This window comes from Bubalus bubalis, chromosome 6 (assembly GCF_019923935.1).
Source record: "Bubalus bubalis isolate 160015118507 breed Murrah chromosome 6, NDDB_SH_1, whole genome shotgun sequence".
Classification (NCBI taxonomy): Eukaryota; Metazoa; Chordata; class Mammalia; order Artiodactyla; family Bovidae; genus Bubalus; species Bubalus bubalis.
In genome coordinates this window covers 91,022,694-91,039,618 of record NC_059162.1, presented here as the reverse complement: position 1 = coordinate 91,039,618, position 16,925 = coordinate 91,022,694, and the positions used below count along the sequence as shown (strand labels likewise).

Genomic DNA, 16,925 nt, shown 5'->3' with positions numbered 1-16,925 from the left:
GAGAAGGATAGGACCAGAGTTGTCCAGCCTGGAAGTGACTGAGTCAGTACAGAAATCACAACCTGGCCACCTCTAGGACCTGAGTGGCCAGCCTGGGCCAGGGGGCCTCGGGTTTCAGCAAGGTCAGGGGTGTGCCAGGATTCGATCTCAACATTATCAACCTGTGAGTTGTGACCGTGGACCTCCCAGCAGGGAGGAAAAGGAGAGTCTAGATCAGCAAAGGGCCCACACCTGCATGGACCCCGGCCTCTGCAGAACTGAGTGGTGCTGACAGCTTCATGGCCTCCAGCTGTTCACTCATACCCTCCATGGGCAGGCTGACAAGGACAGCAAGAGGGGTGCTTGTCCCCACCTCCAGGTTAAGTAAAGCAAAGCTGAAGGAGGTCTTGGTTTGAGGTCTAACTCTTCCCTTGTCTCAGCTCAGCCTCTTGTAAACTCTTTAGACTTGCACAGGCCTTTGCCCATCTCTGAGCCTCAGCGTTCTGTCTGTAAAATGGGAACACTTACATGGACCACACACACCGTGAAAATGAAATAACATATAAAAGGACCTCACCAGTCAGAGGAGTCAGTGCGCAGAGAACGCTAAAGCTCTCAGGTGGCATATTTCCTTGGAGACAAAGAGTTTAAGAATTAGGGGCCTGGACCCTGCCTCTGACCTGCTCTGTGACTCTGAGACAGTGGTTTTCCCTCTCCGAGCTTCAGATCTCCACTGGGGCAGGCTGCTCTAGCCTCCTGTGTCCCTGGGCTGGAAAGGGAGTTGGTTTCCATCAGCTCGGTGGGCAGTCCTAAGGCCACGGCTGAAGGGAATCTGACCAGCCCCCTGGCTCAATGGAACAGCCGGAAAAGACACAAACAAAACCCAGACTAGTCCAGAACTGCCTCCCTCTGACCCAGGTGAACTTGTTGAGGTCTAACCTGCCTATGACTTGGCCCACCCTCTGCACATGCTGCTCCTTCAGCCTGGAGGCTCCGCCCCATTCCTACCCGCCACAACTCAGGAGTCCCCAGCAGAAGGTTTTACACACAGGCTTCACCCATGCTGACCCTTCCTCCAGGCTCCTGAATCACTTGTCCACAATACCTGCCTCCAGCCTGCACCTGTGAAAGGGTGACCTGAAGACCCGTGGGGTAGGGTCCTAGCTCTCCTTTGATGCAGGAGTGGATAAGTTCAGAGAAGTTACGATCCCACACAGTAGGTGGGAGGCCTTGTTCTCCAACTGCGCTCTCCTGGCCTCTCACCGGCTGGGGCAGTGACTTGATTCCTGTAGAGGCTGGGGAAGCGCTTAAAGGCAGGCAGTTATTTCTGAGAACGCTTATCTCCTGGGGATGTCAGTGTTCGAAAGACCTGTGGCTTGCTCAGGATGCCACAGCCCTTTCGGACTGAACGCAATAGCTCTTGGAGGAGTTTCGTGTCCCGTTCCCAAGCCCGCTTCGTGGGGCAGTAGGGACGGGATGGCCCCCCGAGGACCGCGGATTGCCGACAGTTCAGGGAGGTAGCCGTTAACAGGGGTCTTGCCGCTCCCCTCACCCTCTTCGCCCTGGGAAACCCCATCCCCAGCCAGCCATCTCGCTGTTCCTTTAAGGTCGGGCGCGGCACCTGGAGCCACCCGGAGCCTCTCCACCCGGGAGTCTCCGCCCGTCCGGCTGCCGGCCGCGAGGACGCGGATCCGATGAGAGGTGGGGCGGGCCGCCTCCCGGAGCCCAAGCGCAGGTTTCCCGCAGCCGTCTGCCAAGCCCGGGGCGGGGGCGGGGCTGGTCATCACCGGAGTCGACGGCCAAGCAGGACTCCGTGCGCCCCTCAAAGCCTCCACCCGGTGGCCGAACCCCTGCGCGGTGAAGGGGCCTTGGCACCGCTCCCACCGGGACCGGGACGGGACCCTTGGACTAGACCCGCAGCCGGACGTTAGCGTTTCTGCGGGGACGTGGAGAGCAGGGCTGGAGGACGGTCGCCGGGGCCGCCCCTAACGCTACGCGCCCCCAGCAGGCCGGAGGGACCGTCTTTCCCAGGTTCGCGCTGCCCTCCGGCTCGACAGCCACCATGTCTTCACCCCCGGTGGATTCGTCGGGCTCCTCGCGCCAGGACTACGCCTGACCCTACGGCGCGATGACTGCGCCCAAGGTGTGTATAAACTTCCTTAACCTCCCCCCGCCCCGCCTCCCGTCTTCAGGAGCAGCTCGGCTCCTCCTAAGCCAACCCCGCCTGGTCCCCTTCCCTTCACCTTGACCTCAGTGGTTTAGTGCGCAGAGTTTGGACACCGAAGTCTCCTCCTAACTGTGTTGTAACTCGCTGGGTGGCGCTTGGAGCCTCAGTTTGCCCCGGGGTTATGGTGAAGATAGTTCACAACCCTTCTTGTTCAGATGGTTTAGTTCTTTACAGAAAACTGGCACCTAAAGTTCTCTTGTTGGTAGCGGGGACAGTGGGATATTATTGTGCCCATTTCACAAAGGAGGAAACTGAGGCATGGAGAATCTAGGCAACTTACCCAGTGCCAGAGCCAGGGTTCCTCCTCTGTCCAGCTGTGTCACTGCTTGCCAGCCTCCCATTTCATCTTCACAACTTGCTCCTCCCCAGGAGGCAGTAATTTGAGCTCAGAGATGTTGAGCACCCTGATCAAGATCACAGAGCAAACAGAGTGGCTATAGTCAAAGGGACATTACCGACAAAGGTCCGTCTAGTCACATCTATGGTTTTTCCAATAGTCATGTATAGATGTGAGAGTTGCACCATAAAGAAAGCTGAGCGACGAAGAATTGATGCTTTTGAACTGCAGTGTTGGAGAAGACTCTTGAGAGTCCCTTGGACTGCCAGGAGATCCAACCAGTCCATCCTAAAAGAAATCAGTCCTGAATATTCATTGGAAGGACTGATGCTGAAGCTGAAACTCCAATACTTTGGCCACCTGATGTGAAGAACTGAGTCATTGGAAAAGACCCTGAGGCTGGGAAAGCTTGAAGGCGGGACGAGAAGGGGATGACAGAGGATGAGATGGTTGGATGGCATCACCGACTCGATGGACATGAGTTTGAGCAAGCTTTGGGAGTGGTGATGGACAAGGAAGCCTGGCGTGCTGCAGTCCATGAGGTCGCAAAGAGTTGGACACAGCTAAGTGACTGAACTGATAGAGGGAGTGATAACTCTAGCTGGTGGGAGATGTGGGTGGTAGCAGCAGAAAGACTTCTGCGAAGATGTGGTGTTTGGCATGGGTCTCAAAGGGGGTTGTGAAATGAGGACCCTGAATGGGGACAGAGGGCTCTCCAGGTGGAGGGAGCAGCAGGTGTACAGGACCCCAGGTGGCAGGAACTTGGGTGCATGGATTGGAATAGGAGGGAGCTGGAAGGAGGGGGCCAGCCTGGCAGCCTGAGTGCTGGATTGGGAAAGACAATTCTCTGGGGCTGGACTGGAGTCATGCCCTCCAGGGCAGCGAGCCCTTCCTTCCTCCCCCCGATCAGGGTCCAGGGTACACTCCTGTGAAGGGTGAGTAAACTGCCTGAAGACCACCTCTCTGAAAGGGACCAGGGGAATCTTGGGTGAGCACATCCTGCTGATAATCCATCAGAGCCCCGATCTGTAAAAATAAAACTACCGCACAACAGGGCAGTCTGTCCTTTGTCCAGCAGACACTGACAGCTTCCACCGCCCAGGGGTGGCAGGTCACTGTGTGCTCTGCCTGCCCGTGGAGCGGGGGAATCCACATGGAGAGAGGGTGACTCACACAGAAGGAGATGACACAGCATCCAGTGAGACCATGCTAGGGGTGATCCAGGGGCTTCTCTGAGGTCTGGAAGCATTTGAGTCAGGATGAAGGGCAGGGCGTTTTAGAAAGTGGGAACTGCCTGAGCTAAAGACTTACAAATGTGTCTATTCACAGCATGGTCTCAACTTTATATACTGAAAAATACAGATCTATCTAGCTGTGCACTCACAGGTATTTGAGTTAGACTAGTGTGTGTGTGTGTGTATGTGTGTGTGTGGAGAAGGCTATGGCACCCCACTCTAGTACTCTTGCCTGGAAAATCTCATGGACTTAGGAGCCTGGTAGACTGCAGTCCATGAGGTCGCTAGGAGTTGGACACGACTGAGCGACTTCACTTTCACTTTCATGCATTGGAGAAGGAAATGGCAACCCACTCCAGTGTTCTTGCCTGGAGAATCCCAGGGACTGGGGAGCCTGGTGGGCTGCCGTCTGTGGGGTCGCACAGAGTTGGACATGACTGAAGCGACTTAGCAGCAGCAGCAATGTGTGTGTGTGTTAGTAGCTTAGTTGTGTCTGACTCTTTGCAACCCCATGGATTGTAGCCCACCAGGCTCCTCTGTCCATGGAATTCTCCAGGCAAGAATACTGGAGTGAGCAGCCACTCCCTTCTCCAGGGGATCTTCCCAGCCCAGGGTTCAAACCTGGGTATCCTGCATTGCAGTCTTCTTTACCAGATTCTTTACCATCTGAGCCACCAGGGAGTCAGAGTAGACCTGGTTCAGATTTGGCGTTGACCTCAGACAAGCTGTCACCTTGCAGCTCCAGTGTCTTTGGGACCTAGTGCTGTTGCAAGGATTAAGATGGGGGACACCTGTAAATTGCTGGGTGTGGTTCCCAGTCCCAGTAAATGCCCAGTACACACGTGCTGCCACTATCATCAGGTATGCAGGCCAAGGGAGGAGGACCCAAAAGGAAGCATCCACTGTGGATCGTGCTCATCTCTGGTGGGCAGCATTAATGATATTTGCATTTTTATTCTCTTATGTGGTTTTCTCCTCTCCTTCACAATGAGGAACTATTTCTTGTATAGAAATTTAAAAGCATCGTAAGTTACCTTACAATGCAAGGGTTGACACACAAGCTGTATGCTGCTTTGGTAAAGTCTCTCACCTTCCTGGACTCAGTCTCAGTTCAGTTCAGTTGCTCAGTTGAGTCTGACTCTTTGCGACCCCATGAACTGCAGCATGCCAGGCCTCCCTGTCCATCACCAACTCCTGGAGGTTGTTCAAACTCATGTCCATCGAGTCGGTGATGCCATCCAACCATCTCATCCTCTGTCGTCCCCTTCTCCTCCTGCCTTCAATCTTTCCCAGCCTCCGGGTCTTTTCAAATGAGTCAGTTCTTCACATCAGGTGGCCAAAGTATTGGAGTTTCAGCTTCAGCATCAGTCCTTCCAGTGAATATTCAGGACTGATTTTCTTAGGATGGACTGGTTGGATCTTCTTGCTGTCCAAGGGACTCTTGAGAGTCTTTTCCAACACCACGGTTCAAAAGCATCAATTCTTCAGTGCTCAGCTTTCTTTGTAGTCCAACTCTCACATCCATACATGACCACTGGAAAAATCATAACTTTGACTAGATGGACCTTTGTTGGCAAAGTAATGTCTCTGTTTTTTAATAAGCTGTCCAGGTTGGTCATAACTTTTCTTCCAAGGAGCAAGCGTCTTTTAATTTCATGGCTGCAGTCACCATCTGCAGTGATTTTAGAGCCCCCCAAAATAGTCTGTCACTGTTTCCATTGTTTCCCCATCTATTTGCCATGAAGTGATGGGACCAGATGCCATAATCTTAGTTTTCTGAATGTTGAGTTTTAAGCCAACTTTTTCACTCTCCTCTTTCACTTTCATCAAGAAGTTCTTTAGTTCTTCTTCGCTTTCTGCTATAAGGGTGGTGTCATCTGCCATAAGGGTGGACTCAGTCTAGTCATTTGTAAAATAAGAATTTCTTTCCCTGCCCGACCATCTGCCTCAGTTGTGGTCAGATGAGATGCCAGGTGTGAAGGGGAACTATGAAGTATCAATATATAGGTGAGGGGTTACTGTTACCGATTTGCTGGGGTTTATTTTTCTTTCAGTTTTTCCTTCTGACAGCCTCTCCTTGCTGTCTTTGGAGAGAGTGTAGTGAGGTTCTTTTTCTCCCCCAGAGAAAATGCCTTGAGCTGGAGACAGGAGGCACTTGCCCCATTGACAGATTCACAGGAAGAGAACCAAAGGTAATTTACAAATGGCATGTTTCTATATGCTTCTGGTGGCCTGGAGGCTCATAAAGATTGAGGTCCACTCCTCGAGCACCTCATTTCATGTATACATTTTATCTTTCTCGCTCACATGTGTACATACAAACACATACACACTTTTTAAAAAAATTTATTTTTTAATTGAAAGATAATTGCTTTACAGAATTTTGCTGTTTTCTGTCAAACCTCAACATGAATCAGCCATAGGTATACATATATCCCCTCCCTTTTGGAACTCCCTCCCACCTCCCTCCCCATCCCACCGCTCTGGGTTGATACAGAGCCCCTGTTTGAGTTTCCTGAGCCATACAGCAAATTCCTGTTGGCTATCTATTTTACACATGGTAATGTAAGTTTCCGTGTCACTCTTTCCATACATCTCACTCTCTCCTCCCCTCTCCCCATGTCCATAAATCTATTGTCTTATGTCTGTTTCTCCATTGTTGCCCTGTAAATAAATTCTTCAGTACCATTTTTCTAGATTCCGTATATATGCATACACACATTTTTAAACACATCTGGAAACATGCCCTTTTGAAATCTAAAGTCTCACCTACTAGATCTTGAACACTTTGTCATGCTCTTCAGCTCCCTGAGCGTGCTTTCCTGGTGGCTCAGAGGTTAGAGTGTCTGCCTGCAATGTGGGAGACCTGGGTTCGATCCCTGGGTCAGGAAGATACCCTGGAGAAGAAAATGGCAACACACTCCAGTATTCTTGCCTGGAGAATCCCATGGATGGAGGAGCCTGGTGGGTTACAGTCCACGGGGTCGCTAAGAGTCGGACACGACTGAGTGAATTCACTTTCAGCTCCCTGAGGACTGTGTCTCTGAATGACTGCACAGCAGGGCGTTGTTCAGTTGTACCCTGTTAGGCTGGGCAAGCCCCATTTGGAAGGCTGACCATTAGTCTTCCTGAGGTCTACGAGTCCCTGGCCCTCTCCTTCACTGGCTCAACTTGTGGAAGAGGAGAGGGGGACTCTGTATAGATGAGGAGACAGGTCAGGCGCAGTTGGGAGGCTTATCCCAGGACATGGCTGGTGAGCTGCAGAGTAGGGACCAAAACCAGACTCCAAGGCTGGGCGCTGCAGCAACTGGCATCCTGTATTCCCTCCCCTCTCCCAATCCCTCCCAGCTAGGAGAGGGGCATGTCACCCAACAAGGTTTATTCAGCAACACTGTTTCTCATTTAGGAGAATTTCTTCAACACCTGTTTATGGAGCAGCTACTATGTGTTAGGCACTGGGGGATAGAGCTGTAAACAAGGCAGATACAGACCCTGCCCTCAGGGAACTTGCTGTCTGGTGAGGACAAGACACAAAGAGAAGTCAAACAGACAGATAACAGCTTGGTCAATGAAGGCCCAGGGGACTCTGAGTTTAAAGTGTCCCCTTTGAAGGCTTCTCGGGTGAGAGTCAAGCTGAGCGTGGAGAGGACATTGATGATAGCAAGTTACCAGGGAGAGGGAACAGCGTGTACAATGACCTGGATGTTGGTTTTGGAGAAATCCCTTCCTGTCTGTATAATCTGGAGCCAGGGTTCCTCCCAGGTGTTTTTTTTCCACCCCCTGGGCATTTTGTTTTTCCTCACTGAGATAATACTGTGTGTTTAATTTGGCACCTAAGTTGGAAAAAGTCAGATATCATAAGAATTTCCCACTGTTGTTAAATATCTGTGCTGAGCTTAATTTTTTTTTAAAAATCAGTCATGAATATTCCATCTAGATTTTATGCCATGGTTTATTCACCCTTTCCCTATAGTTGGACATTTAGGCTCTTTCCAAATTATGACCATTAAAAATAAGGTCACAAAAACCATCTTTTTGCATGAAATTTTGCTTTGTGTTGTGAATCTCAGCTCCAGGCTTCTCAATGCCCTTTCCCCACTGGCGCCGGTACCTGCCCCAGGTTTCAGTGTCTTCCTCGGTCAGATGGAGATTTGTTGTAGTTGTTGTTTAGTCACTAAGTCATGTCCAACTCTTTTGCAACTCCATGGACTGTAGCCCACCAGGCTCCTCTGTCCGTGGAATTTCCCAGGCAAGAATACTGGAATGGGTTGCCATTTCCTTCTCCAGGGAATCTTCCCAACCCAGGGATTGAACCCAGGTCTCCTGCATTGCAGGCAAATTCTTTACCAACTTAGCCACCAGGGAAGCCTATCAAATGGAGATAAGAGCATCACCCTTTCGAGATTGTGACCTGGGTGAAGTGAGACAACGCATAAGCAGCAAGCCCCTCTCCTGGCAGGCCTGGCGGACCCCACAGGGTTCACTCTCCTCCCTCCCAGCCTGCAGAAGACACAGGGGAATCTCATACCCACCAAGCAGATGAGGCCTCTGAGTCCTGGGGGAAGGCTGGGCAGGAAACAGCCGCACTTACTGAGTCCTGCCAGGTCCCAGGTGTGGTGCCAGGACCTTGGGACACATGATCTATGGCCTTCAGAGCAGCCCTGGAGGGCTGGGAGCCTCACCTCCATTCCACAGATGAGGAAGCAGAGGCACAGAGGAGTCATATGACCCCTCCGAGACTGCTCAGTGATCTCAGGCAGGACTAAACCCACATCTGGTACCCAGCAGGCCTCTCACAGGGCTTGTTTCTTCTTTTCTCTCCTTTTCTGTCCAGACTTGTGACAGGGCCCGTGTGGCCTCCACCCTGCGCTACTGCATGATGGTCAGCGGCACGGTGGTCCTAGTGGCTGGGACCCTCTGCTTCGCCTGGTGGAGTGAAGGAGACGCAGGCCCCCCGCCCAGCCAGTCGGTCCCACCCACTGGATGCCCTGAGCCTGGGGCCCCCGGTGCCCTACTCAGGTCGGTCAGCTTCTTCTGCTGCGGCGCAGGTGGCCTGCTGCTGCTCTTCGGCCTGCTGTGGTCAGTCAAGGCCAGCACCCAGAAGCTGCCTCGATGGGACCCATACCACCTCTCCAGGGACCTGTACTACCTCACTGTGGAGTCCTCAGAGAAGGAGAGCTGTAGGTCAGGTGCAGCTGCGGGGAGTGGGGGCCACAGGTAGGGCCCGGTCACACCATCAGGCATTTACTCAACAAACTCCCATGGGGTTTCTCCTCTGGTCTAGGCTTTACCTGTGTTTTGGGGTCCTGGAGGCTGATCAGCACTCCTGGAAGTGTTTTAAGTCCCTTGACAGAGGCAGGCTTTGACAAATCAGAGTAGTTAAAGCTGTGAAAGAGGGCAGACGTGGTCGTGTGGGACATGGGAAAACCCAGGAAGGCTTCCTGGAGCAAGTGGCAGTAGTGATTAGCATGGTATTGGGCAGAGTAGTGTAGGGGTTAAGAACGTACCCACAGGAGTCAGACCCATAGGGATCCTCTCCTGGTTCTGTCACTAACTAGCTATGGGACTTCAGGAGATTATCCAACCCCACTGAACCTCAACATCTCATCAGAAATGAAACAGGAGGTATACGAATGACAAATGTAGCAAATGCCTGTATAGCAGTTGCTGAGTTGCTAAGTCCTGTCTGTCTGGCTCTTTGCGACCCCATGGACTGCAGCACACCAGGCTTCCCTGTCCTTCACTATCTCCTGGAGTTTTTTCAAACACGTGTCCATTGAGACAGTGATGCCACGCCATCCAAACACCTTATCCTCTGGCTCCCTCTTCTCCTCCTGCCCTCTGTCTTTCCCAGCATCAGGGTCTTTTCCAATGAGTCGGCTCATAGTACTTACCTGAGATGATGTAAATGAAGAACTCAGCCCAGAGCCTGGCACACGATAGATGCACAAGTGCCAACTTTTCCTCAAGTGGATAAGGTGGAGAGGGGTGTCTTCAGCAGGCAGAGGAGCATGTGCAGAAGCCCAGGGATGAGGTAGGGAATGGAGAAAAAAATCTTACATTTACATAATATTTCTCATGTTTTTCTAAATCACTCCCTCCCAGGAGACTGTTTAGGCCTTTTTCCCTTAATACTCCCTCATGGAATGTTAATACCACAGATATACTGTATGTTTGGTCTGCATGTATATCTGTGCTTTATACATAAACACAGTATCAGCAAGATTCCCAGAACCAGTTTTTGCCCTGTTGCGAATGCGTGTATCTTACATGCTCTTATTATGTACTTACTCTTTCAACAAGTGTCTGCTGTGCCTGCATATGTCAGGGGCCTGCATGTACCTTCCCCAGTCCAGCCCACCTGTAAGGTAAGAAGTACTATTTACAGAAAAAGAGGGTGAGGGTTATACAGCTAGAAAGCAGCAGAGCCTGCTGGCTGTGAGGTGTGTGTTCCCCTACACCACTCTGTAAGCACTGGATTTGCATGCACTAAGGGCTAAACCAGATATCCATGAGTTGGCCTGGGACCCTGAGCACTCTTCTTCCCTGAGTTAGAGAGGTAAATGCATCCTGAGTTAAAGAAGGTAACAGATTAGTCCTTGCTACTGGCCTGGGACTCCCTGAGGTCACAGAGAATAGAGTGTTCAATGGAAGTCCCTTAGTCCAGTGGTCAGGCCTTGGTTTGACTTTAGAAGGAAGGGCAGGACCTTGGGGCCTCTTCACTTCTCAGATGAGAAACCTGGGTCTCAGAGAGACCAGTGACCTATCTGGTCACTCAGTGAGTTATTGCTTGGAACCAGATCATGCCTCAGAGTACCTGTCCTTCCCCGCCCAGCCTGACCTGAGCACAGAGAGTGGGTGTTGTCAATACCCACAGTTGTGTTGACCCAACAGGGTCCGGGCTGCAGCTGCATGTCAGGTGGGGGAACTCAGCCTTCTTTCCCAGCTGAGCCAGGGAGAAACTCACCCATTGCAGGGTACTCATGGTCCATCAAGTTCAGAGACCATGTCTTAGACTCAGAGCTGGGATGGCTTCATGTTGGTGAGGCTGCTTCTGCTAACGGTTCTTTTTTGTCCCTGGGGCTGAGCCATCCTGGCCCTCCTACTGAAAGCCCAGCATCTGGGCCCCATGGGAAGGTCACTTAGCTGTCCCTGCCTCCAGGCGCCTTGCTCTCTGTGGGTAACTCCAGGTTAGAGACAAAGGCCATCTAGGCTGATGACTTGGTGGGCCCATTTCCCTCTTGGGGGCTCAGTGTCCTCATTTATTCATCTGCTTATTCTTTCATGCATTTCACCAACATTTACTGAGTACCTAATTCTGCAGGGCACTTACAATGAAGCAGTGGACAAAATAGACAAAACCCCTACTCTCAGGGGCTCCCATATGAAATGTGAGCCTTAGATGAAGTGCCTGGGTGGGAGGTCTCTGGGATTCCCCACTCCCAACCACAGTGAGAACAGCAGAAAAAAGCACGGGTCTAGTCGGACATAAGGCTGTCAGTGTCCACTCTTTCCTAAGCTGTGTGTTCTTGACTTGGACTCTCTGAGCCATATCTGGTTTTTCCCGTCAATCCTGGAATTTTCCCTGGGATTGCCGTTAGGCTCAAATGAGATGATAGATGGGGAGGTGTATTTACTGCAAAACTCAGTTCTCTTCTTTGCTTTCATTTGATGATGTCCTTTCATGCCCACTGATTTAAGCTTCGCTGCTTAAAAGGCAATGTAAGGTCCGATTTACAGATGAGAAAGCTGAGGTATGGAGAGATCAGGGGTCGGGTAGGGGAGGTGTGACGGTTGGCGTGGGCTGGGGCTTTGCCGCTTAGTTGATGTGTGGCCCTAGCTTACCTGTGCGATGACTGACCAGGCTTGTCACGAATGTGAAATGAGATTAGAGAGCTTGAGTGGAGGGCAAATAGTGCTTCACCCCTGGTCCCTTTCCCCTTTCCCTACTATGCTTGTCTGACTCAGCTGAATGGTGGAGAAGCTGGTGCTAGGCTCGGATCTCCTGTCGCCACCAGGCTCAGCGAAGCTTCCTGAGCACGGGGACCACAGCGGCCTGCCCGCCCCACCCAGCTGCAGGGAGCCACGTCCAGATTACGCCATGAATGGGTCTGCCGCTCAAGTGTGCGATGTGGTCCCCCAGCCTCAGGCTTCATGTTTCCCAAGTTTCCGGCTTTCGGGACCATGACCGTGGTGACCTGGGGCTGGGTGGGCCCAGCTGGCTAGGTGAGACGGTGTGAGGGCTACTGCACCTCTACCCTCTAAGCAAACTTCCTGCTGTGGGCTGGTCTCACCTGGCAGCTGTGCCCTGCCCTGCCAGCTGTTGCCTGCTGAAGCAGTGCCAGGGGTACTCAAAGCCTGCCTCGTGTCTCCCAGGCTTGGAGAAGTAGGGAGTGGCTGGGGCATGGCTAGGAGGTGAGCAGGGCAGGAGATTTGGGCTTCTGGAAGCCTAATCACCCATATTTTCCTGAGTTGTCAAAGCATTTTCCCTTTTCCTGAATCTATAAAATAGTAATTGTTATCCTCATGTTATGGATGAGAAGAAAGAGGCTCAGATTGGGTATGAACATAGCCTAGGTCACGTAGCAATTGAACCTAGCTTGTCTGCCTCCAGGAACGATATTCTTTGTCTGCCCTCACTTCAAATGACACTGTGAGTCAGAGGCGGGTGGGTCCCCTTATCAGCTTCCTTGGCTGAAGTGCCCCGTGTTACCTCATTTAATCTTCACATGGTCCTGTGAGGTCGGTGCCCGTATCATCCCCGTTTACAGACGGGGAAACTGGGACTCGGGTTAATAGAGTTACTGACTGGTTGCAAAAGTTTTCACTTTAATCTCAGGTTCACAGGATTTGTTAACAAAATAAGCCACTTGTTATATACAAATAAATAACACAGATATTTATTAGAGAATTGTCTAACTTGTTTTCAACATACTAACATTAAAAGAAAAGAGAAATAGACCAGAGAATACATCACCAAATTGGGTTTTGACCAACATCCAGACTTAAACCGCGCTGGGAAGTCCCGTGTTACGGCACATCTAGAGTCCCAGTTGGGAAAGGGACGAAGGTAGCGCGCCGGCTCTGTGGGTGAGACTGCAGAGGCTGCAGCTTGGGTTCCCATCTATAATCCCAGGACGGTGGCACACTGCGATCATCATCAATCTGTGACCAAATCGCAGCTCTGGCTTCGTGTTGCTGCTGCCGCTAAGTCGCTTCAGTCGTGTCCCACTCTGTGCGGTCCCATAGACGGCAGCCCACCAGGCTCCCCCGTCCCTGGGATTCTCCAGGCAAGAACACTGGGGTGCGCTGCCATTTCCTTCTCCAATGCATGAAAGTGAAAAGTGAAAGGGAAGTCGCTCAGTCGTGTCCCACTCTTAGTGACCCCATGGACTGCAGCCTACCAGGCTCCTCCGTCCATGGGATTTTCCAGGCAAGAGTCCTGGAGTGGGTTGTCATTGCTGGCTTCCTGTTAATGCTGTTTATTTTGTCTTGTAAAACTTGGAATGTCATTAAGCCTGGGGCTTGGTTGGCCAGGCCCCCTCTAGCGGCTCAACAGTCTCAGGATTTCTCCTGCATCTTATCTATGGTGCTGCAAGTCTTGGCACTCACAGCAGTCACTCACAGTCAGGGCAGTGTCCAGGCAGGTTAGAAGCAAGGTCAGAGGCCTGCTCTGCTTTGGCTCTGAAGCCTAAACAAGACTATTCATTTAATTTCTTTAACACTGACCCATGATCTCCCACCGAGAATGTGGCTGAGCAGGGAGCTGAACCAGCCAACGCTGTGACTCATAATCAACCTTAGAGACGCTTGGGGTGGGAAGGGACCTCAGAATCACCTGTCAGCCCCTGTATGTGGCAGTATCTTCCCAAAGCAGAAGCAGCCCAGACATAGGATCAGTGACATTCCTACCGCCAAGGTCCTGGGAAGGGAAGGAGCACTGACTCCCCACAGGTGATTCTCCAGGGCCCTGAGAGGACGGAGGATCAGCCTCATTTCCATCAGCTTTGGTGTGGCTGGGATGCAAGTGACCTATTCTTGGAATCTAGAGGGCAGAGCCTGGTCAGAAGAGCCTGGATGGAGACTCCAAGGACAAGTGGGAACTGACAGGGAAGCAGGGAAGGTGTGAGGGAGGTGGGAAGGACATTCTCTGCAGAGAGAATTGAGGAGACAGAGGGTGTGACGAGCCCGGGTGGAGAGCTAACTGAATGGAGAACTGACTACAAGGGAGGGAGAGCAGAATCAAGGAGCTGAGGTGGGCAGGGGCTGGTGGCTGTCAAGCTCCAGCGGTGTTTGCGGGCCCAGGGAAGCCCATAGCCTCCCCCCCTCCCCTCCCTGGTGTGCCGTCGGGTTTTACCCCACCCCTGTTGATAGCCTCTCTTCTGTCCCTCTAGGACCCCGAAGGTGATTACCGTCCCCACTTATGAGGAGGCTGTGCGCTGCCCACTGGCTGGGGGACCCTTGATACCACCTGCGTCCCCTGTGGAGGAAGACCTGGAGCTCAGTGCCTTGGGGGATGCCCTGCCTGGGGCCCAGCCCCCCTTGCCTCCACCTAGCTATGAGAGCCTCATCTTCGCTGCTGGTGGCATCTCTGGAGAGACAGCACCTGGGGCTGCATGCTCCCTCACGGGCCCTGTCCAGATTACAGAGGGTGGAAGTTAAAGTCTTCTAGTAGGCCTGGAAGCTGGAGACCAATGATGGGCTTCTTCTAAGTGTCTGGTCCAGTGCCTGGTACACACAGGCAGTCAACAAATACTGCTGAATGCTGTTTTGTTTTTTCTCTTGCTGTGTAACAAATGGCTGAAAATAAATCCATTTTATTATCCCTCGTGATTCTGTGGATTGCCTGGGCCCAGCTGGGTGGTTCTGCGGCCCTTTGTGATGTTGGTGGGGCTGCAGTCCCTGGGGCCCAGCATGCCCAAGGTGGCACTTTCACGTGGCCGTTACTGTTGGCTGTCAGCTGGGAAATATTCTTGTGCTGATGAGGAAACTGGGGCCTAGAGGCAGAGCCAGGACTGGCCCAAAGTAATGCATTGAGTTTCAGTTATACCAAAAAAACATGAACTCTGAATTCAGACCATCTGTGCATGAGTTCCACCAGGTACCCGCTGAGTGACTTTGGACAAGTGACTATACCTCTCTCTGCCTCCGTTTCCTCATCTGTTAAATGGGAATTACAGAGGCACCAGCCCCTACCTTAGAGAGCTGAGTTTTGAGCATTAAATGAGATGATAGCAGGTGACATTATGAGATCACACTGAACCTGCAGGCTCAATGCTAATGTAGCAAACAATAAATGCAGACTTCTGAGCCCGTGGCAGCCTCTCTTAAGCATGCAGTGATTGTTGGATTTTGTTAGTAGAGGTGACCCCCCTCTACTAGGCGCCTCTGCAACTAGACCTTCTGTGACAGGGAGCTCCACCCCTCTTCTTGTATTCCAGATATGATAGAAATGTCTGCTTCCAGAATGTCATACCCCATTCACAGATGAGAAAACTAGCCCAGAGAGGTTAAGTAACCTTCTGAGGGTCACTCCGCAAGCAGGAGTTCAAAGTCCTGGGGCTCAGTCAGAATCAGCTGTGTAGGTACAGCATTCCCCGAGGAGCTTCCCATTTACCAGGCCAGGCTCCCTGCAGTTCTTTCACATCCTCAAGTTCTTTGCTACAGGTAGTGTCCCCATTTAACAGGTGTGGAAACTGAGTCTAAGAGAGGTTAAAATCACAGAGAATAAAAGTTTTTCATATAAATAAATGTGTTTTCATTCAGGCCTGGTTTGGTTCCAGTCCTTGGATCCTCCCATGTAGGCCTGGACCAGCTCCTTACCTGCCATCCCGTCTCCCTGTGGGGTCTCCTGATGTCTCCTCAAAGTTTAATGGAAAGTGTTAGTCATTCAGTTTTGCTGACTGTTTGCAAACCCATGGACTTATGGCCCACCAGGCCACTCACCCATGGAATTCTCCAGGCAAGAACACTGGAGTGGATAGCCATTCCCTTCTCCAGGGGATCTTCCTGACCCAGAGATCAAACCCAGTCTCCATTGCAGGCAGATTCTTTACTGTCTGAGCCACCAGGGAAGCCCACTGGACAGAATGAGCCTGATCAAACTCAGATGCATGACACCCCTCCTGGGCTCAAAACCCTGAGTGGTTCCCAGGTCACGCTGAGTAATGAAATCTCTATCGAGGATGGTGTGGGTGGGTCTCGGTCCCTGCCCTTGCTCTCTGCTGCAGTCGGCCCTCCTATGGGCCTTTGCTCCTGTCTTCTCTCTCTGGAAGTTTTCCTCCAGGCTTACTCCTCATGCCCCTCACATCTTTGTCTGAACCTCTCTTCAAGATGCCATCCTGAGCCAATCTGTTAAAATTGTTATCCCACCCAGCACCCTGCACTCCAAGCCTCCTTCCTGCTCTACTTTTTAAATAACCCCTGTCATCATTTAATATTTAAAATTAATATTTAAAAATTTCTTTGTTTATTATGTTTCTACCCCAGCGAGCTCTCCAAGAGCAGGGGTATTCTTGCTTCTTTCCTTTACTATTATATACATACAATATATACAATTTCTTTACCTAAAGCTTAGAAACAGTGCCTGGCCCGTGGAAGATGCTCAGTAGATATTTGTTGACTGAAAATGAAACAAAAAAGGTCCGCTACCCTGGTCATTCCCAGGTCCTCTCTCAGCCACCTGAGCCAGATCTTGTGGCTCTTCTCGTGGATCTTGTGGATCCTCTCCCTTCCCCATCACCAGATCCCGGATCCTTATCCTGTACTCCTCTCTCTCTTCCTTGTGTGTGCCTTGTACTTCCTGCTATGATGGAGATGCAGGTTTGAATTCTGCCTTGGCCCTGACCTTTCTGTGGGACCCTGAGATGCACAGGTGCAGGCACATGCGTCCGTACACACGCACACACACCGGCTTTCACTGTGTACCTTGGGGATTTGGCTGGGAGAAGTGCAAGGGATCCATCAGGACCTCTGTAATTCCTAAGGGGTTAAAGGGGTTCCAGGCTGGGAAACAAAGCCCAGCTTCCCTCCTACCTCCAGACAGAAATTTCCCCCAGGCAGGTGAGTTAATGAGTTGCAGGTGTGAGGCACCACCTTTGCCAAGCAGGAGCTGGAAGAGGCAGGGGTTGGGGAGGGCTGGAAGACT

General features: G+C 51.6%; 1 protein-coding gene across 8 annotated transcripts; it reads left to right on the top strand.

Annotated features, from left to right (window-relative positions):
* The first annotated feature begins 1,357 nt into the window (after positions 1-1,357).
* Positions 1,358-14,611, top strand: TMEM61 (transmembrane protein 61). Of its 8 annotated transcripts, XR_006551899.2 has the most exons (6): positions 1,358-2,122; positions 5,902-5,970; positions 8,613-8,995; positions 9,633-9,812; positions 10,082-10,146; positions 14,173-14,295. XR_006551899.2 is itself a non-coding variant. In XM_025288654.3 (5 exons), the coding sequence occupies exons 1-4, from the start codon at positions 2,108-2,110 to the stop codon at positions 10,143-10,145; spliced, it is 531 nt and encodes a 176-aa protein (XP_025144439.2). In that variant the 5' UTR covers positions 1,358-2,107; the 3' UTR covers position 10,146; positions 14,173-14,295. The 8 variants fall into 8 exon arrangements, 6 of the variants coding, with proteins under 6 accessions (XP_025144439.2, XP_025144438.2, XP_006049645.2 ...); XM_025288654.3 differs by lacking the exon at positions 9,633-9,812; XR_006551898.2 differs by having other exon boundaries at positions 9,633-10,146.
* The last annotated feature ends 2,314 nt before the right edge of the window (positions 14,612-16,925 follow it).

Bases quoted from the DNA above. Each gene is read 5' to 3' on its own strand.
- TMEM61 (XM_025288651.3), top strand. The intron at 5,971-8,612 runs GTAATTTACAAA...TTTTCTGTCCAG, and splicing joins TCACAGGAAGAGAACCAAAG to ACTTGTGACAGGGCCCGTGT. The intron at 8,996-14,172 runs GTAGGGCCCGGT...CTGTCCCTCTAG, and splicing joins GCGGGGAGTGGGGGCCACAG to GACCCCGAAGGTGATTACCG.